The sequence below is a fragment of the Dasypus novemcinctus genome, chromosome 5 (assembly GCF_030445035.2).
Source record: "Dasypus novemcinctus isolate mDasNov1 chromosome 5, mDasNov1.1.hap2, whole genome shotgun sequence".
Lineage (NCBI taxonomy): Eukaryota > Metazoa > Chordata > Mammalia > Cingulata > Dasypodidae > Dasypus > Dasypus novemcinctus.
The window spans coordinates 68,911,474-68,934,704 of record NC_080677.1 but is presented as its reverse complement, the minus strand read 5'-3'; the positions used below and the strand labels follow the sequence as shown (position 1 = coordinate 68,934,704).

At 36.0% G+C, this 23,231-nt stretch overlaps 1 protein-coding gene across 1 annotated transcript in view; it reads right to left on the bottom strand.

Moving 5' to 3' along the window:
• SEMA3D (semaphorin 3D) overlaps positions 1-23,231 on the bottom strand; it is a 205,694-nt gene that overhangs the window by 82,434 nt on the left and 100,029 nt on the right. Inside the window, exon 4 of the mRNA XM_058297091.2 lies at positions 2,372-2,434. Within this exon, the coding sequence (XP_058153074.1) occupies positions 2,372-2,434 (63 nt within the window). The remainder of the gene's footprint in view (positions 1-2,371; positions 2,435-23,231) is intronic.

Genomic DNA, 23,231 nt, shown 5'->3' with positions numbered 1-23,231 from the left:
TCAGAAGAATATGTTCCATATATAAGGTCCTACATGCTGTGGGATAACACCTTCAGAAAAGTTTATCACCCTTTGCTTTAACTTAATAATAGGGGTAACTGAGTTACTGTATACCTAGAATTAGTAAACATGCTGAAATGAGAACACTGTCACAAATAAAACCTTTGCCGATTGTTTGACCTGAGGTATATCTGTCATTTACTCCATGGGAACATTGACATTAGTTCATTGGAGTAGACTGATAACACACTTGTCCTACTTGCCTTGTTCACTCCATTTCATATACTCAGAACTGGTGAAACACAAAATATGAAAATGTTCACATGGGTGATGTCATGCTTCCACGGTTCTGCCAACAATAGAATTTTAAGACCACACATGACCAAAGCATTTTTCCCCACCAGTTCAGTAAGGATTGATACCTCTGCAGAACTGGGCACTTGCTCAATGTTGGGAAATTACACAAGGTGAAGAGATAAGAGGCATGGGAGGATGGAGAATATCTACTAGAAACTTTAATCCCTTTCATTTCTAACAAAATATGTGCAAAAACTGTTTCCTATTGCATTTGATACTAACACTCCCTCATATATCTCTGCTAGCATATATGCCCTGAAAAGATTACATTTACTATTAACTGAATGTACCAGGCATACACCTAAGTTTCTTTGTTTTGTTTTGATTTGTTTCACACTACTCTTACTGATGATATACATAAAGTCATCATTAGAGTATGTCTGTATCTCTCATTAGACTGAAAGCTCCATGAGGATAGATACCATATCATGTTTATGCACATATTTATGCACATATGCAGGTTCTCAAACATTTGTTGAATGAATGGATAAATGAATACATGAGTGGAAAATCTGTTGTCTCAGATTCTTTCTGAATTTCCCCAGTTCATTAGGCATTATATTTTTATATCATGTCATTTTACTTTTATCAACATTGATAAAGTAAAAATTTTTAAAACCTAACTCTGCTTTCATATAATGACACTACCTGTTATTAAATATGAAGCTGTTTCTCAGGTTAACACCCCTGTGTTACTGTGGTCAGGAGATGTGTTAGATGCTGCTGCAAAAGAAGCCCCAACTGTGGCTCAATCAGTTGGGCTCCCGTCTACCATATGGGAGGCCCTGGGTTTGCTTCCCAGGGCCTCCTTGTGAAGGCAGGCTCGCCACACACTGCAGAGAGCTGACACAGCAAGATGACTCAACAAAGGGAGACAAGTAGTCAAGCAGAAGAACACATAGTGAATGGACACAGGGAGCAGACTGCAGCAAGCCGCAAGGGGGGATAAATAAAAAAAATAAATAAATCTTAAAAAAAAAAAAAGAAGCCCCAAGATACCATGTTTCTGCCCAAGGTTAGAAACTCCTCTTCTTCTTTTTTTTTTTTTTTTGAAACTTTTCTCATCTTCACCCCTACATTCAGGAAGTGATTTATTTTACAAAAAACAAAACAACAACAACAACAACAACAAAAACACCACAATTCTTCCCCACAACATAGTACAACTGAGAAGCCAGAGCAAAACATAGACTTCTGGTCTGACTCAGCACTCTCAGGTGAGGAGAGGAGGCAGCCAAAGCCACAACATGCTCAGCCACTGCTGGAGAGAAAACAGGAACACAACTTGGGGCAGCGAGCTGAACACGTGTGACAACGCAAAGGCAGTCCAGACAGGACTTCCCAAAAACAATTAGCTCAGTCACACCCTTCTAAAATTGTCTCTGGTCCTTCCGGGAGCTTAAATTAGACGTTTATATCAGAACCCCATAATTTATCTTTATAGGTTATTTCATGTAATTATGCTTGAGTAAATTTTAGAGTAAATTATTCCTAATTTGGTATGTCATTGATTCTTAAACGATCCTTCTAGTTATCTCTACAGTGAAACCTTATGAAAGAACTCTTACAGTGTTGTAAGTTTAATTTCAACCCAAATGAAGTTAAATCTCAGTTTTATATTTGCAATGCTAAAATAATCAATAGGTTTGTGTACACTTACGAAATAGATGTATAACAAATGAAAAAATATACAATTCTAGAAATACAATACTTTCTGATGGTTTATTTCCAAATATTTTAAATGTTATTTCTAAGAATTTTTTCTAAAGTTCACAATGTTCAGAATTAACACATTGCAAAAGGTTATATTTCTAAGGCTCTTAGTTACTGTGAATAATACCATTCCTTATGGCAAGGTCAAAATTATTACACCACATTAATCTTTACAGAGAATGTTAGTATAGTCTTTAAAAGAATACACTAATGCCACTCACTTAATAAAAGCCAATATCAACAAATTACTATCATATGAGTATCAATTTAATGAAGATATTTTAACAAATCTCATACTTACATTGGCATCTTTCCCAGCTAACTGACATAATTCCACCCGTTCCTTTGCAGCAGGCCAGTAAATCTGTAAAACAATTTAAGGTGTGTAAGAATTTGAATATCTAAAATATCCTACAATTCTGATTGCGGAAGTGAGTGTGTGAAATTGAAGAGTGACTATCAAGCCAAGGGCATGTCCTTCCATTCATACATTCCATGTGAGATTTTTGAGATTTAAATATTTTCCAAAGCCCCCTAGTCTTAGGGCCAAACACACTTATTGTGATGTTATCAGAACCACAGATTGGCATTTGCTTAAGAGGCTCTATTTGCCCTGTTTTTCTGTCTTTACTGAGAGTGACAATGAATTATAAACACACATGATGCAGTGGAGGTAATAGCTATTTCTCACAAGCTTTATTTATCATTCCAAGCCAAAGCCTAATATAAATTTGTTGACAATGTATGGAGCCTAGGTGCCTCCAGCACCTAGCTAAACATTTCATAAGCATTATCTTACCTAAACCTCACAAGATGTTTATGAGTTTGCTATAATTATTCCTCCCATTTTCAGGTCAGAAAGCTTAGTCAGATGGCCATTAAATAGCTATCTATATAGATCCTGAACTTTAGGTGCTAGCCACTAAATAATAAATGTTATTTAGGCAAATGATAAAAACAAGGATACCAAACTCCTTGGTTGCTAGCTTTTTATGCTGTACAGACTTGAAATTATCAGAAGGTGTATATATATATATATATATACATACACACATACATACACACACACAAACATATACACACATACACTTTAGGAATTCCATCAGGAAGTTTTTTTGAAAAATAAAGTTCAAAGAGGTACATTTACTCTGTTAGCTTACAGAAAGAAATGTTCTCTGTTAAGCTATAAGCAATAAAAAACAAGAAAAGTAAGCTCTGAGTGCTTATAAAGGTTTACTTCAAGAGGTCCAATAGACTTTTTTATTTTTATTTTTTTGAGGCTGGGAATTGAACCCCAGACCTCAAAAGGGTATGTGGGAAGCGGGCACTCAACCACCGAGCCGCACTGGCCCCCCTAAGTTGGCTTTTTCATTTGTCTGCTTGTGGTTTGTTTGTTTTTAGGAGGCACCAGGAACCAAACCTGGAACCTCCCATGTGGAAAGCAGGCACTCAACTGCTTAAGCCACATCTGAATAGACTTTCATTATGACCCTCACTACTGTTAATAAAACCACATTTTAATGGAATGAGGAAAAACAAAATATCCTGAGAAAATACACTGAAAGCTACCTGTTAAACCTGGAATTAGCAAACAATTTAAAATTAACAGTATTATATGATACTATGCTTACAGCAAAATTTTAAGTTTTTATGTCTCTGAATAAGGAAGAACACAAAATAACACTCAAAATTCTCATTATAGACAAATATAATGAAATTATTGCGCTTTCACATTGAAGCAAGGTTGCTCATTTAGTACAACCAACAAAGTGATAATCCAAACGTGTATATAGGCAGGTGGTTAAGCCACAAGTAGACCAATGAGCTGAACTTGATGTGGTATGCAAAAGTATCTAATGATTTTATTATTTTATTTATCCTGAAATGGTTTAAATCACTGCAGTTGCACCTCCACACAATTTTAAATAATAGCCAGCAGTAAAAAATGAATAAACTATAGCAATGAAAAGTGATATGGATGAATCTTAGCAATACATTATTTGGTGAAAAAATTACACCACCATCACCACCAGCCAGAAATTGCATACCACATGATACCCTTAGAATATTTTTTTAAAAACTAAAATTAAAAATATGCACTTTATTATAAATGTTGATATAATAAATATATAAAAAGAAAAGCAAGAGAATAGGGAATACAGGATTCAGAAAAATGGTTAGTCACAATGGGAAAAAAAAGATAGGAATGTATTGAGAGTAAGAAGTGGGTTCTTTAAGGGATTCTAACTTTTGTTTTGGTTGGTGTGTTTTTAGGGGCTTAATATATAATTAAAAACAAGTATTATATTAGTAAATAAATAAATGAAAATGAGTCATGCAAGGACTGGCTACTTGTCAAGAGTCGGTCCTGAGCTAGGATTATGAATAATATATTTATAAAATATATAAATAATACAAATAAAACACTGTAGGTGGCAGGAAATTTGAATGTTTCTTCAAGTCTCCTTTATCACTGGTAGCAAAAATATTGGACTGGGTGCTCTTTTTCTCTTCTTTAAAAAGAACACCTTGAATTTATGTGGTCTTTGCTTCTTATCTGTCTTTATGGGCTCAAGATACCTTCTGATTTTTTTTTCTTGTGATTCTTATTGTGACTTAAAAAGGACATTATATCACTGAACTGAAAATAGCACATAGAACATACTCATATGATCTACCAATAGGTTTAATACTTATTGTATCTGGTCTCTAGTTTAAATTACTATTTCTTTGAATCATTTCAATATTTAAGAATATGTTCTTCCTATTTTATATAATAGATTTAGTCACATTTAAGAAATAAATTATTTCTAGATTGTTTCACACAAGAATACCTTATTGGTATTAGTACTATAGAAGAAAATAAAAGTAAGATATAGAACTCTTTCATATTCATATTAAGAAAATGAGTCTCAAAGAGAGGAATAAGCATCAGAAGTTTCCAAATTTTACCCTAAATCAATATATTGGAGTTGAGGTAAAATAAGTTATGATATAAATGGTATCTCCAAAGTTGAGTTTGATTATAAGTGCTTCTAAAGGAGAGAGCTGTTTAAAGGCAATAAATTGTGAAAGCAGTCTTTACATCAGTTTTGAAATCTAAGGTTTCAAAGATAGCACAGAATAGTTACTGTTCATTAATCCTTTGTTTATTATACTTGTAATTATGAGGTGTCTTCTATATGCTGGGCAAGGTGTAGCTTTGACAGGCCCAGATTCAGTCAGAAAGACACCTTTGTAAACAGGGAACTGCATTTCCACAGGAGATAGGAACAGAAGGAAAAGGGAGCAGAACACAAAAAGAATAAAGCCAGTATACCTGAGGATCAGAAAAGCACTAAATGGTAAACAGTCTTTACAAGTCTCTACTTTTGAGTCATGGCTTTAAATTACTTGATGTGAATGGTTTCAGCCCTAAAGTAGGGGTTTTTAACAAGGGGTCCATGAGATTGAATTTAAATAAGAGAAAAAACATTATTCTTGTGAGGATGTATTAGTGTGGGTGCGATATATTTATTAAACAATAAACAGTATAGTGTGGACTTCTTATAAGGGGTCCATGGTTTTCACCTGACTGGAAAAGGGGTTCATAGAACAAAAAAAGTTAAGAACCCCTGCCCAAAAGTAATGGTTTATTTTAGTGTTTAGTTTAGTTATTAATTTAATGGCTGCAACCCTAATTTTGTCTGAGAGATCTGACACAAAGAAGAGGAACTGCAGATTCTTTTTTCTTCTAAAAAAAATACAAATCTTTAAAAGAGGGTTTAGTGGTTGTGTTGTATTTTTTCAGCTAGTGGCTATGTCCTATGACTAAAATTTGAATTGCCTCATCCTCCAATGAAACAATAAAGCTAACAGCAAGCTTGAGAGAGTCATATTTTAGATTAATGGGCAAATGCTATGCAGCAATATACATGCACTGAGAATCTGTTGAACTCCAGATGAAAATTTTATATCTATGAATCTTTGTTTATATAAGACTTCTTTTCCCAAAATGTTCTCCTCCTTTCATCATTCACCTTCATCTCATAATGTGTAGAATCTGATAAAAAATAGAAATTATCCGCCAAGAATTGTTATTATTGTACAGGGATTTTAAGATGATTTCACAAAGATAATTTTACTTTTATTTAAAGCATGTAACCAATTAATCCACTTTTAAAAAAAGATTTATTTATTTATTTTAAATTTCTATCCCCTTCCCCCCCACCCACCCCAGTTGTCTGCTCTCTGTGTCCATTTGCTGTGTGTTCTTCTGTGACCACTTCTATCCTTAGCAGCAGCACCAGGAATCTGTGTTTCTTTTTGTTACATCATCTTGATGTGTCAGCTCTGTGTGTGTGGCGCCATTCCTGGGCAGGCTGCACTTTCTTTCGCTCTGGGCGGCTCTCCTCACAGGGCGCACTCCTTGCGCATGGGGCTCCCCTATGTGGGTGGGGGACATGCCTGCGTGGCACGGCACTCCTTGCGCGCATCCGCACTATGCATGGGCCAGCTCCACACTGGTCAAGGAGGCCCGGGGTTTGAACGGCAGACCTCCCATGTGGTAGGCAGATGCCCTATCCATTGGGCCAAGTCTGCCTCCTGATAATTTTACTTTTTAAAGTAGATTCAAACCTTCAAGATAAAGATTTATTGAGATTACATATTGGCTTATTTTGACACAATGCTATCAAAAATTTAATAATCAAATATAGAATTACCTTATATAATCACAACCTAGGCAGTACTTGATTGTACACCAGACTCTAAACATTTACATAGGAGGAAAAACAAAATCATTGCAGTTGTGCCAATATTTCAAAGATGACATTTTTATTATGATTTATGGTAGGTTTTTCTTTTAGTTGCCACCTACTCATTAGTACAAATGTTTATTTTTAAAAATATTTCTTTTAATTCCTTGTTGGTAAAGAATTTATAGAAATATAATTTCCATTACTTCAATCTAAAAAAAAATGGAAGGAAGGAAGGGAGGAAGAGAGTAAGGGAGGGATGGAGAAAGGAAGGAAGGAGGGAAGGGGAAGGGAGGGGATGGAAAGAAGAAAAAGAAGGAAAAGAAAGAAAGGAAGAAAAAGGAAGGAAGGAAGGAAGGAAGGAAGGAAGGAAGGAAGGAAGGAAGGAAGGAAGGAAGGAAGGAAGGAATAAAGAAAAATTCCTTTACTAGCATAGTGTTGGGAGAATATTTCATGTAACATTTCATTTTTCCATGATCTTTTAAAGTGACATACATAATTTGCAATCTGTCTATATCTATCTTTTCTTTCATCATTGTAGCACACTCATTGCATTTGGTGAGTACATTTTGGAGCACTGCTGTACTGCATGGATTAGTTTACATTGTAGTTTACAATCTCTCCCAGTACATTCAGTTGGTTATGGCAGGATATATAATGTCCAGCATCTGTCCCTGCAATATCATTTAGGACAACTTCAAGTCCCAAAAATGCCCCTATATCTCATCTCTTCTTCCCTCTCCCTGCCCTCAGAACTACCATGACGACTTTCTCCAGATCAATGCTACAGTTTCTTCCATTACTAGTCACAATAGTCGTATAGTAGAATACCAGTAAATTCACTCTAATCCATATTTCATTCCTCCGTCCTGTGGACCCTGGGATGGTGATGTTCCCTCCACCTCTATATTGAGAGCGGGTTAGATCCCACATGGTTGATGGATGCAGTTCTCCTGCTCGGAGCTGTAGGCACTCTCAGTTCCCAAGTGTGGGGGTTGACCATCTTCACATCTCTGTTAGCTGACCTGTGCAAGTCCAAAAAGCCGGAAAGCAGGAGTTGCAACTCTGCTGAGGCTCAGGGCCCAGCTGGCACATGGCCAGTCCAGAGATTGAAGTCTCCTGCATATACACCAATCCCAACACCAACCACAGGTTCAGTAAAAGTGGCAGAAGAGGCATGCGTAGGAAGTTCACATCTGAGTCCAACTCCATCACACTCAGGAACACAAATTTGAAAGGAGAGCCCACTGACAAGGCACTGAACTCCAGGGCCAACTGCCATGATTGTATAACCTGTGTGTCTCCATGGCCCTCAGGAGAACCAGTACCTGGGACTGAATCTACTTTGGCTGTCTCTGGGATCCTGCTGAGGTGTGCATAAGTGTGACCCCTCTGATGACCTTCTGACTCTTTTTTGAAGACTCTTAGCCATATATACTCATTTGTCTTTACCATTTCCCCTTTTATTCAGGGTCTCTTTCTAGTTGTATCACTGGTTAGTGATTAGTAGTAATCCCTCGGTGCCAAGGAGGCTCATCCCCAGGAGTCATGTCGCATGGTGGGGGGAAGAAAATGCATTTATATGCTGAGTTTGGCTTAGAGTGGCCACATTTGAGCAACATGGAGGCTCTCAGGAGGTAATTCTTAGGCATCCTGCAATTGTAGGCCTAGTTCAACTTTCAGGCACACAGGCTCATAAGCATAGTCATCTGTATCAAGGGTTCATCATTGGAGCATCCTTCTTCACTGGTCTTTGCCTTTGCACTTGGCGGATTGCTGCTGTTCCGTTGGGGAATGTGACAGAGCTCCCCTGGCTAGGAACTCAGCACTCCCTCAGTTGTCATTTGTAAGCCTAACTACTATGAAAATGCCCAATATATATCTGAACATTTTTATGTACCCTATATACATGCCCTGGAGAACTCCCTCCCAACAATGTGACCCCATCAATAATATCCCTCCCAACCATGTGTCTCCCATCAATAACACTCCACAAAAGCATTCCTCCCCTGCCATAGTTGAACCCCTCTTTTCTCTCATTTCTTCAAAAATAAAATCTAATATATTGCCAAATTCAATTAATAGGAAAATGAAATAGTAGTGGTAGGTTTAAAGATTAGAAATAAAATACATACTAATTTAGAAAAACTGAAAGTAAAAATAAATTGGGTGTTAAAAAGTGAAAAATACCAAAAACTCTGTTTTTGACGTTTTGCCTTTCATCACTGTCATAGGTGTTGCCCTGTATTTACAGTGTTAAGGTAATTTCTTTCATTTCTTTGTCAGTATCTACATTCTTTCTTTTTTTAAATCTAATTTTTAATTTTGTCTTCAAAAAAGTTTTAGATCACAGTAAAGTCACATATACAATATAGGGGACTCCCATATATCCAACATCAAACCCTGTTCCCCCTTCCCCAGAAATGATCTTTTTACATGTTCATGTTATATTTGCTGCAGCTGATGTACAGATATGGAAACATAGTTATCAAAAATGGTTCCATTTTGTTTTACATTGTGGTTTATATTTTAGACTGTATACTTTTCTAAGTTTTTAGTTACCTTATGTTTTACATTATGGTTTATTTTTTAGCCTATAGACTTTTATACATTTTTGGTGTAATTTAACATATCCTATATACATCATTGCACAATCTTGTGGAACACTTCCATTCCCCCCCCAGTTACCCTGCTTCCCTCTGGGCCCACAGTAACAATCAATCTTCATTGTTTTAAGGACTAGATTCACAGATACTTGCAACAATGCTGACAGCTTGACATACTAAACTGTCCTCCCCCATTGGGAGCCACCAATTCTCTTGAGAGACACAATTCCCTCTCTTTCAGAATATCAGGCCTCCCCAGGATGTGGGTACATCTTCCCACTCATGGTATAGGTTTCCACCCAATGATATAACACATTGTGACAATATGAGCACTCACACACTCCCTAGAAGCCTGCCCCTGTGCCAGACACCACCGCCCCAAGCACCTTAAACAGGTAGTTCTTCCTTATAATATTTTCTGAAGAGTTTTTTCAACATTATAGTTTCAACCACACACCTGAAAATCTCCCATGTTCAACTGTTCCCCCCAGTTTTCCCCCCAATTCCTTGGGCCATCTGACCCATTCTCCTAACCCTAGCCCCCCTCAAGCCTGCAAAGCATCACCCAAAGGTATCCTTATGCCCCCATCATATCCCTTCCCTGTACAAGTACTTACCTTAAATTTTCATAGATTTCACCAATTTAGGTATCAGCTCATAACTTTCCTGCCCCCCCCCCAATTTCCTGTAAGCCTATCATCCAGTCTCCAGCTCTCTGAGACAGCTTGGTTTACTTATTTCATATCAGAGAGGTCATGTAGTATTTGTCCTTCAATGCCTGGCTTGCTTCACTCAACATCAGGTCCTCAAGATTCATCCATGTTATCACATGTGTTTGTACTGTATTCCTTCTTATAGCTGAGTAGTATTTCATTGTATGTATATACCACATTTTGTTTATCCATTCATCTGTTGATGGGCATTTGGGTTGGTTCCAACTTTTGGCAATAATGAATAATGCTGCTGTGCACACTGGTGTGCATATATTGCTTTGTGTCCTTGTTTTCAGTTCTTTTGGGTATATACCCAGCAGTGGAATTGCTGTGTCATATGGCAAATCTATAGCTAGTTTTTTGAGAAACCGCCAAACTGTACTCCAGAAAGGCTGGATCCTTCTGCATTCCCACCAGCAGTGGATGAGTGTTCCCATTCCTCCACATCCTCTCCTGCACTTCTAGTCTTCTGTTTTTTTTTGTTTTTTTTTAATAGCGGCCAGTCTTATGGGAGTAAGATGGTATTTCATTGTAGTTTTCATTGGCATTTCCATAATAGCTAGTGATATCTATCTAATAGCATTCTACCACTTCCATTCTTTCTAGTCAAATTATCTGGGTCTGTGTATGTGTGTGTGTGTATAGGAGGGAAAACAGTAAAGAGCAGAAAAATACAGACAGTAGAAGACAGATACATAGAGGGAGGGAAAAGCTCTCATTAGGTATAGAATAACAAATATTTCTTATAAAGGTTCAAGTTTCAGTGGGCTTACACAAAAGCTCAAGAGGTATCAGAGTTCCTTAGATTATTTCAGGAGCTTACTCAGTACAATGTTATCACCTCATTCTTAGAGAAATCACATCAAACACTTAAAAATACAATGTCCACATTAGCTATACAAAGTCAGCCATCTTAATCGCTAGGTAATGTGGTATATTCTGTGGTAGGGTGATTATCAGTTATTCTCACTGCTTTCTGAATCTATTAGCAATAAAATGTCAAATAGATGACCATGCACTTTAGTGCTTAGCACACACCAAATTTTGCCATATTATAGGTTAGGAAAGCAGGGTAAAACAAAAACACATACCCTTGTTTCTGAAAGTTGGAGCAGGTGTACTACTGCCTTAGAAAGTTATCCATTGATATGTCAGAAGAGATATATCAGATGCCACTTGCATGACTGCCCTACTTTAATTCCCACAGAATGCTAGTTCTAAAATTATATAAATTACTAGGTAAAGATTTTAAGGATATCATTCTGGTGGTGAGTGGTCTTTGGGACTTTGGAAATTGCTATCAAAGATCACAAATATGTAGGAAGGCTTACTCCTGTTTCCCCCATCCACGTGTAGGACATCAACATTCAAAACAGAGATTTCTCTTTTGGTTTCAAATGAACCCAGGAATTCCTGGAACATAATTATCCAGGTGCAACTACTAATTGAATGATTACTAAACTATTAGGAATTGCAAATAAGTTTTGAGTGATAATTCTTACAGATCAAGTTGATAATGGGAAACTACTTCTGGAAACGGAAGTAAATGAAGTTATAAAATGTCCTCATTTGGAACCCATAATTAATGGGTTAATATTTCAAACAAATATGTCTGGTAAGCTAGTCCCAGGTTTTATAATTCATTGATTTAGCCATGTTAGTATGTTTATGCTGTTTCTACATTTCATGCTTGACAATTTCCAAAGGATTATCTTTTGAATGGCACACTCGGAAGGCTCAAACAGTCACCTCCAATAGATATGTATTTTTTTTTCCTTTTAGAATTACAGAATATAGATTACCAGTATGGAAAGAGATCATCCTAATGACAAGGAAACTGTAAGGAAATCATCTCCAATGTCTCCATACATGGTTTATAAGGTTATATTTTAAGTTTCTTTTTAATAGATATTGAATATTAATTTTTGTATGAAATTTATTGGGACCTGCATCCATTTAAAAACACAACTTGTGATCTAGTTATCTTACATAGATTTTATGTAATATAAACCCAAAACAAAGCCTTTTAACTTGATTTTGAATTAAAATAGGCAAGAAGAACTCAAATAAAATGACACATAGTTCCTAAGAATTATTTCACTCATAAATTATAGAATTCATTAAAAATTATCATCTAGTTGGGTGAAAATGTCAGGCAATTTATTTTTAATTATTTAACATTATGCAAGTTAAAGAAACAGTCAAATAATGATAAGGCCTTATAACAACATCTAAAGGAAATTCTAATTATATCTGCTCTTTGTTCTGTCTTTGGAGAAGCAATTTAATTGACTCAAGTTAGCAAGTGCAAGGTCAATCGGAAGTCCTTTGACCTAATTCAGACATGCCAAAACAACTGAGTGCTATACTAGAGGAAGTTACAACTTGTTCATAAAACCTAATTAAAGACGAAAATTCAGAGCACTAAAAATGCAATCATCTTTATCAAAAAGCAGGACTCGAGTTTTTGAATGGTTGCTGGGAAGTTGGAAAAACATCACTCTAAATGCCGTATGGTTCATGGTATTGAATGACCAAGGAAGCAATGAGTTCTCTGTGTTTCAAGGACAGGGAGAGGTAGATAAGAACTTGAAGAAAGAGGTGTTGAAAAATAAGGAAAGGGGCACCAAAGATAAGGTTTACATAGTTTGAACCGGGCCAGGGTAGAAGTAGTTACAGATGAGAATTTTAAGTTTTCAAGTTTGGGGAAATATATATTTTTTCAGATTTACATATAAGGGCAGGGCCACAAGTTTATCAAGAAAACACCCTTAAAAGCAGAAGATGGAGTTCTAGGCACAGAGGCTGGAGTGTTCTTTCCCCTGACCTGCCCAGCTGGCTTCCTTCACACAGGTTTGGTTGAGAATTGTCTCTCCTTTGTGTTACTCAAAAACTTACCTGAAAAGCTTCCTTTGCCTGATAGTTCCCTTTCATCAACTACTTCTACCCTCTGTTATACTTGTGCTTATCATATCCATCTAGCCCATTCTTTCTGCAAGTAAATTTTTTTTGGAACCTTTTCTTTGGTGTTAAGCTCAATGAAATGGAGTGGAATTAGAAGATGTGAATTTACCCTACTGCACCCCTCATAAGTTTGTGACCATATGGAACTGTGAGTCTCAAATGCTACACCCCACAACACAGGCCCTAATTTCTATGAAGTTTATACCCATTTTATTCTTAAATAAGCCTGTGACTCCTTGAAGTTTAGTGGTCACAGATCTAGATTAGCGACTCATTGGGGCAAGGGATACTGCTTCTTCCTATCCACTGGGGCACCTGGCAGTGTCTCATATTCAGAGTAAGCCCTCAGTAAGTATTGAAAAGTAAATTCAAGAGTTTCCCTTAAAACTAGAGGCAGAAGGAGTTCTTGTCAGGTTTCTGGTAGGAGTCTGACCAGTCTGACAACATCCTGACAGTGCATTACAGTGACCAGATGGGACCTGCACATCACCACTCAGGCTGGAGAGCCAGTATATCCATGAACGAGTCGATTGTTTCACCTCTGTGGCAAATACACAGCATGTGCTCAGCAAGCAATAGGAACAGATTAATCACCATGAAACTAAGCAGGGTGCCTTATGCAGAAAGTTAATTTATTGTGATGTCCACATGGTTTGCAAGTGTTTATGTTTTCTTAATTTCAAGAATTAACTAAGAATAAAAAGGGTGGCAATTTTCTTTTAACAATAACTTGATTTAAAGTGAGAAAGTTATTTATTCTAAGGGTTTCTCTCCCTCTAAATAGTAGACCTAAAGGGCAAAGTCTTAGAAGGGAATGTCTAAATCAGCTACAGAGTGAATTAATAGAACTGGAGTCAGAAGGTCATTCTGATTTATAAAAGCATTTCTGCTTAAACTCAATATAAAGCAAGCAAGTGCAGAATCCTCATCTATGAAAACCCTCTTGTTTTAGACTTCCTTAAGGAAGGGGAAAAAACAAAGCTCTTTTCATGGTAGGCAAAGAAGGGGGTTTAATATTCCACTGAAAATTATTATATTTAAAATTACAAAATCATTCCACTTAGTTATTTTTATGTCAGTGCTTAAAAATAAGGGCATAGTTTGGTGAATTTCAAGTAACCTGAGTAATGTTTATGATTACATGTCCAATTTTCATATTTAAAAAGGAGAAAAATAATAGAAAAATTACATTACCATTGCTAGATAAAACAAAAAAAGAGAACTTGTGTCACATCTATAAACCTGGACGTATTTTATTTTTGTTCTGCTAACAGAAATCAGTCCTCTTAGAGTATCTAAGTTTTGGCTTAAGCATTTTATATTAAAGTTTTACCTAACGTATCTTTTTAAATCATTCTTTCTTTTTTGTTTAAATAACCAAAGGAGAAAACTTCTTAAGTAAATGTGAGAACCTAAATTTTATTTTAGTGAGATGAAATGAAACTTTCTCAGGTTATACCATAAAAACAGGAATTTTCTTATTACCTTATCACATTTATGTATTGATTTGTTTCATTATTTAATCATTGTAAAATCCATAAGAATTTCATTTTTCCAGAAGCATATTTAGTATTTTTTACATTTAGAAAAGTTTCTTTCCCCTAAAGGTAAAATTTGCTTTTACATTAAAATCAAACTTAAATTGATTTAGAAAGAAAATGTGTCAATATCATACGACTCTTGCTTTCCACACTGTAAGTAGAAGGTTAGTTCACAGTTTTTTTTTTTGACTGAGGCCCAGTCAAAGAGGATCCTCACTTTTGATTAGCTAACATATTAATTCTTTGACCCTTAATATGCAATATTTAATTTTCACTCATATCAGTTTCAAAATATTTTTTACATTAAATCACTAAAAAGAATAAAGACATTTAAGCATTATCTCAAAATGAAAGTAAACTATTTGAACTTTAATTTAGAGGACTGTTAAATAAATGGATGGATGGATGTCCTCTATATATACTTTTTAATCTAGATTCTTGGTTATAGCCTAGCTTTACTGGGACAATACTAAATATATTTGAGAGGCACAGAAAACAGATGTAACTTAATATGTTTTGATTGACGGTAATATTAAAAATGTAAATACTAATATTCTCCATTTGTTTACTTCTATAAGTCTAGAATAATACTTCAGGAATGAAATACAGTAAGTTTACTCATTGTAATTGGAGGTAAAGGAACATTCTTTTGAGACCTCATTTTATAGCTTTGATAATATAACAGGATATTAAAATACAAGTTTTAGCTCAGGCAAGATTTAAAATGAGGTATTCAGCTGACAATGTAACTAGAAAATGACCTTGAATAAAAGGGTCAACTCGGACCAGCAAAATATCTCAGTCTACATATAATACCAGGAGTTAAAAATGCTTTTTGACCTGAAGAAAAGGGGGAAATGGAAAGGACAAATGAGTTTCTATGGCTATGAGTCTCCAAAAAGAGCCGGGAGGTTATCAGAGGGGTCGCCCTTATGCACACCTGAGCAGAGTCCCAGAGACAGATAAAGTAGATACAACCCCAGGTATTGGTTTTCCTGAGGGCTACAGAGACCCACAAGTTCTATGGTCATGGCAGATGGGGTTCAGTGCCATCTCAGTTGTCCCTACTTTGGCGTTTCTGTTTCTGTGCGATGGAGCTGGACTTAGATGTGATCTTTGTCCAAAAGTCTCTCCTTTTACTGTTACTGGAACTGTAGTAGGTGCTAGGGTTTAATGTATACCCAGGGGACGTGAATTTCTGGACTGACCATGTGATAGCCAGGCCCTGAGCCTCAACAAACTTGCAACTCCTACACTCTGGTTTATTGGACTTACCCCAATCATCTAACATGGAGGTGAAGAAGGTCAACCACCACATCAGGGAGCCAAGACTGCCTGCAACTGAAAGCAGGAGAATTGCCTCCAGCATCCATTTGGAATCTAAGTCCCCTCTTGATATAGATGTGGAGTGGACACAACCATTCTAAGGTTCACGGAATGGAGGAATAGAGAATGGATTAGAGTGGACTTACTGATATTCTATTCATGAACTATTGTGATTCGTAATCAAAGAAAATGTGGCATTGGTGTGGAGAAAGTGGCCATGGTGGCTGCTGGGAATAGGGAGTGGGAGGAAGAGATGATATGTGGGGGCGTTTTCGGGACTTGGAGTTGTCCTGGGTGGTGCTGCAGGGACAGTTACTGGATATTGTATGTCCTCCCATGGCCCACTGGGTGGAACGTGGGAGAGTGTGGGCTATGATGTGGACCATTGGTCTTGAGGTGCAGCGGTGCTCAGAGATATATTCACTAAATCCAATGAATGTCTCATGATGATGGAGGAGATTGTTGTTATAGGGGGAGGAGTGGGGTGAGGGGGGTGGGAGGAATATGGGGACCTCATATTTTTTAAATGTAATATTAAAAAAATAAAGACAAAAAAAAATAAAATGAGGTATTAGCTCCAGATACAAACATTTTCAAGTTGATTATTTAGACTATTTCACCCATTTCTGAGTTATAAAATATTTGGAAATTGAAGAGTATAGAGTTTTTTCCACCTCTATTGAGAAAGATGCTACTTCTGAAACAGGTGTCTCATGACTCCAACAAATCCTTGGAAGGGAAGATATAGGTGCCAGGGAAGGGCCCTTAATGGGACTTAAAGAAGCACTTGGTTTTGAACATGCAGTTTACGGAACACTGTAGATTGATATCTAAAGGGTGAGAGTGGAACTATGAAGCTTCAATGAAAGCAGAGCACAGATTCTATGCCTAAATTGGGATCAGCCTGCACTTATGGAGAGTGTGGAGGAAAGAACACATGGCGGCCTTCCTTGGAACAGATGGTAACCATGCTCAAAAATGGAATGGCATGAGGTCACTGTAGGTCCTATACAAATCACTGAGGAAAAAAGATTTCAGAAAGTAAAAGCTGGAGTATTACCATCTGTCTCAGGGAAAAAAAAATTAGGATAGACCAATCAGGACAGAAATGCAGTCACCCTTATCCAAGGAACTACAAGTGAGAGGACTTCAAAAAGTGGAAATTCCAAAAACTCACAAAGGTGCCTATGAAAGAACCATCTGACAAGGCCAGAAAGTTGAGAAGTCAGGTCTCTCTTACAGTGCTGGTAGACTAGGCATTTGTCTGAATCCCTTTACTCTCTTCTGTACCCCTCCTGATATGACTCTAGAGAGGTCACCCTGTATTCAACAAACTTAAGGATGAAGTGGAGCACAAGCCTCTGAAGATCTCCCTTCTGCAAGCCCAAGCTGGGCTAAAGAGGAGGGAGTTCATTTATAAATGAATTTGGAAGTTGTATTACACTAGTTTGGACCCTTTAATTATTGCACTATTATTGACTGAATTACCTAAGAGTACTAGAAAGTCATAAGGTGGGCTAGAATCCTTAATAGTCCCAGGAGAAGAACTTGACAGAAAAGATCTAAAGGGATTGTGGAAGATAGAATAAAGTTGTTTTATGATTACATTCTACAAGTTGATATAACATTATCATTAGTTTAGTAGATAATATATATTATTGTGGTCTCAGAGTAAGCTTATTTCTTATTAATTTGCCAGCTCCTGCATCCTACAAAAAAAAAAAAAAGCTGCTTAAACGATATGGATACAAAAGAGTACTCAGTTTAATAAATAAATCATTCTCTTTGCGATCTGTTGCTTGCATCTTGGTTTAGAGACTGACTCCACCCATGCATTGTTTGAACTGCTTCCAAAATGAGTAATATTTTCAGATGGAATGATCCCAACAATTCATTAACTCTGAAGCCCAACCAAGTAACATAACTAAACAGAAAGTACTGAATATTTTTACTGTCAACTAAGACTCCATTAAGAAAAGAAAAAGAAAGGAGGGAGAGAATTTGGGCTTGTACACATTACTCCTGAAGTTTACATGATTTGCTATGAATTATCGTTAGGACTACTTAAGGCAAGTTGAGGTAGAAAGTATTACTCACTTGTAGTCAAAGTGACAGATACTAGGTAGTTTAGAATCATTTGTTTGGAAACCATAGATCCTTAAACATACTGTATAAATGGCAAACACTTCTCATTATTATGATGTCTACCCTGAACAGGTTTCTAATGCATCACTGATAAATTAAAGATAAATGGATGTAAATGTCCACCCATAGTTGACCACCATTCTCAAGAAATATTAGTGTTCTTTCAAATTCTATCTCTGACTTGAGAGATGGGGTAGGATGTTGAGGGCTGGGGCAAGACAATCTAGTTTCCTTAATCTTAACTATGAGAAATCCGTAGAGAGAAGAAAGAAAAGACATCCTTTTGCTCCCTTTCTCAAACATGTTGGTCCCCAGCTTGCCTAAGCAACATGGAAACAATAAACTTCAAGTTCCAAATCTAAATTCAAACCATTTTTAATTAACCGGTTAACACAAATTCAAATTTACTCATCCATCTGGAACTAGTTCAAATCCCTGAACAACATATGATTTTTTCCTTCCCTGAATTTTTATGATATATGGTATATCCCATTCTTTTTGACATTTAAACATTTTCTGACTTTTCTTATAACTTGCTTAAGTATGTTATGCCTTGTCTCCCTAACAAGGCACACACACACAAAAAAATCTTTCAAGTGCTATTACTGAAAAAGTATCACAAGTTTTACTGCCCTAATGCATATCGTTTGTTTCCAACTCCTAAGACTAACAAATCAATAAAAGCAGCACTATTTTAGATACAAATCTGCTGGGAAATATTATTCAAAGATGCTTAAGTCATACGCAGCTTTCTGATTCTTTGAGAATGTTTTATTGTACATTAAATATTTGGTGGATAATGCTAAATATTAGACCTACAGAATAATGCTAAATATTAGACCTACAGAATAATGATGTGTTCTTTAATTCCTCAAGCTAATCTCCCCATCTCCTCAACAATGCCAGTCCAGCTACAAATACTATATTAAAAGGGATAAAATTTATAGGGTATTAGCAACATCAAAGAGATCTGCAACAGACCAGATTGCATAAAGTCCAGATTAAATAAAGAACTTTTATAAAAAGCAACTGAATTCTTACATAGGCAAGAGAAGTATGTGTAAAGGTTAGAAGATTTTTCAATTTTTACTCTGCAGAGTGGAGAAAAATAAATGATTTCAAGGATTTTTACTGGAAATAAATATTTCCAAGGCTATCAGATGAAAGAAAATAAAGCCTTCCAGAAAATTTCCTGGTAGGACTAGGGAATTTTTAATATTGACTCCAAACAGGCAATATACCCTCTCCCTTTTGATTGACTGAGAAAACTTTGGTGTTTGCCTTGAGTTACCCATGTTAATGAGGTATAAAAATCAATCCTCCAAGTAAATGATTTTTTTCAGAAATTTCCCCTCTATAATCATAGCAGTCAATGTGTTTGGTTCTTGAGCATTCTTTCTACCTTAGATAAGTGATATAAGCAAACTGCAGTAATCCCTTGTACTTTTAGGAATTGGAATTGACCTGGCCAGTAAGATGTGATGGAGGACAATGCAAAAGTTTTCCTTGCTCCTAAGGAAGAGAACTCATGATTAATAATCTTTTCTCATTAATATTTCCTTGTCTGGATGTGATCCCTGGAACTGCTGTAGCCATCTTGCTATCAACCTAATGATAATGTCAGCACCAAGAGTAACAGAAGAGAAAGAAAGAACCCGATTCTCACTTGATAACATTGATAAGCAGCTGTTTTGTGCCATCTCCACAGTCACCCCAACTCTGGACATTATTCTTATTATGTGAGATAATAAATGTCCTTATTTTTCACCAGTCCAAGTTATGTTCTTTTATTCTAAACTGACAATATGCTAAGTGATAGAATAATATATTTATTCTATACTCAAAAGAAGAAAAGATAACAAAATCACCTTTGCCAAAGGTATTGTTATATATTCCAAAAACTAAACCAACATATATTTAGTATCTTTTATGAGTAAGATATAGTGCTATGTGCTACAGGAGAAATATGAGTACATGGAAAATGGTTCCTCCATTCAAGGAGTGCATAATTTGGGTGGGAGATAGATCTAGACAAATGAATAACAATAATGCGATCAGATAAGGCATGTGACATTGGTGTAAATATATAAAATAAAATGCTCTAGGAAACACTAAGAATAGTTAATTCTCCACAGAATGAAACAAAGTCTTGGAGAAAAATCAAAAGCGGATAAAAGAATAAAATTAGGTAAGTGCCTTGAACAAGAAAGTGGATGGCAACCTCCCAGAAGAATTTAGCAAAAGCACAAAACTTGAAAATAAATTATTTGGAAAAGAATGAACAAGGTAGTTTAAGTAGATTGGAGGAGAGGAGGGGAGGGAAGGGAAGAGAAGAAAAGAAAAAGGAAGAGGAAGAAGCAGTGGAGGAAGCAGAAAGCCAACTGCCAGTGAGGGAACAATGAAGAGTGGCTAAAAAGGATTCTGGAAACCTAAGATAGAAAGGTTTGAGAAGTCAAAGCTAAGAGGTCTGGAGTTTAGTCAAGCATCTTCTTTGACACTTCTTTTTTAAAGATAACTCTGATGGTCATGATGAATGGATTAGATGGGGGAAATTGGAGATTCACTTTCATAACATAAACTCAGAAGAATAATGGTAATATCACACAGAGTAAACATTAAAATGTTTGCCACCTTATCAACTTGACTTGTCAGCTGTGGCATTTGTTGGGACTACATCACAGTTCCAGTCTCAGCAGTATTTGCCAAATACCGATGCCTTAGCTTCTCTCTCACAGGTGTTGATCCCAAGTGCAGTCCCTTACAAATATCCTACTAGTTAATCTCCATCTCAGAGTCTGCTTCCCGGGGAACTCAACTCGTAAGTCAACTGATAGGAGTTGTAAGTGCAGCTCTAGACCCATGTTCTTCCCTTGGAACATGATTATGTGTGGCTGGTTCTATTTGTTCTATTTTGGTCTAGTGCTGAGGAAAGAGAATGTCAAGTCAATGTCCATATCTGTCCTGATCTGTCCCAGAAAGGAGTTCACAGAATGATCCCCAACTGAAGTTTAGTCTTATGGGCCAACTGTGGAGCAGCCTAGCTAAATATGAGATGTATATCCAGAGTTGTGTGCTTATATGTGTCCTGAGGTATATTATGTCCCTACAGAAATAGTCCTTTTCCTCAAAAGGACCAGAATCTTATCCCTCATCTAAATGCCAGAGTTTAAAACAATCTCATTCCACTTAACTTTTACTTTCTAGATAGTGTAAATGCTCTGAAAAGTCTAATTTTGATTTACACCCTCTGCAGTCATTTATTCATCAAATGTTTATAAACTGTATACCTGCACCATCACTGCACTAGAGTCAAAATCTTCTGTGAATAAAAATCAAGATAAAAGATGGATATTATTAAATATTTGCTATGAAATTAGTTTTGTAAATGATTTTGATATAATTTCTGGAGATTCATCTCTAAAGGCCTGTTGCAAATATGAAGGATAATGGCTATTTTTCAACAAGCAATGTTCATGCAAAAACTCCAAGTAAAACATAAATCCTAAATTTTACCACTTCAATTGAATGCTTTCTACAATTAAAAAAAAAAAAAAAATTTCCCAGGGGAAAAAATTCTCAACCAGTCACCCATAACTCAATTATGTGTTATAGATCACTTTAATTCTAAAGAGTACAAAGGACATCCTTCAGACTCTCAGAGTCTCAACATGTGTGTGGTTTCCTCCACAGAGGAGTTTGGAACTTTGCCGTGGGGCACTGAGCCAACGCAAACCCTGTAGCTCTAAACACAGCTCAAACACTACATCTTGACACTTACTTGCTACTGTGGAATACCTTTGGCACTAAAGTGATTTTTTTCTTTTTTTTTTAAGTGAAAGGTAGATACTTACATAAACATAAATTCTTACTTTCACCTAATAACCTCCCTATGAATTGTACATTTTATAAAGATATAAAGAAATACCAGTTATACAGAAAATCTCTAGTAAAAGACCCTAATTTTATAAGATGTTCAAATAACCATCTATTTCAACATCAGAAGAGAAATCAATAAACCTTTCTTTTTAAAATATTATTCCATTTTAAGCATGGAATATGGTCAAAAAGAGTAAAAGATTTGCTTAAAATAGCCACAGGATGAAGTTATGTTATCAGCATTTATTTTAAGCAATGATCTAATACACTCAGTCAGATAAACCGACTTTTTCTGCCAATCCCTGAAGGCACAGAATAGCAGAAGAACATTAATTTTTGCTATTATACCAAAACTAAGACATATTTGGAAAAATGCTTTCAGAATTATGTAGTAGCTCTTTAGGCAAAACTGTAAAGGAGAATGAAATTTTTCTTTAGCCTCTTCCATAAAAAGTGCTATCCCCTGCTAAGGTATTTACTGATGATTAAGTTATTACTTAATACAATTGATAGGCATTCCTGGAAGTTTGAGAACTTTTAAAAGAAATTCCTGAAGAAAAAACACATTCTTAAGAACAAATAGGATGGGGTTGTAATGGTGAAATGAAAGGCAAGCTTTTGAAATTACTCCACATAATCAACTCCTTATTTCAATAACATCCTGGCTATAGGATAGCAGTAATTTAAAAAAAAACAAAAACAATAATCTTATGATTTTTAAAGTGTGATTGCATTACTAGAAGTTGAGAACAAATATTGGCATTATTTTAACCCTCGCTTTTTCTTCCAGAAACAGATTATATGCAAGGAATGTAAATACATATGTATTTAAAGACAATTTCTTTATCAAGTCTGAGTCTTAATAAGAAATTATTTATTTTCATTTGGTGGACCCCAGTCAAAAATGTGTGGATGAACACATTTCATTGTTCTTAATGCAGGGGTTAACAAAGCAATATTAACTGTGCAGACTAAAGTGCAGAGAGTATATAATACTCAAATAACTGAAAAACCGATATTTAGTTATTAAATTCCTCTCAAAATGCAATCATTAAGTTAAAATCATTGTAGGTGCATGCTATGTGATGCTTTAGTCTTAGGATGGCTTATAAACTATATTTTTGAATGGAGAGAACTCAGTTTTAATTTTATATTAGGAACTATTGACCTGAAACCCTGCAATGCTTCCAAGTCTTTCTTTTGCAATGCCTCTGAAAAAAAATAAGAAAAAACATTCAAAGATGCCTCATAGAT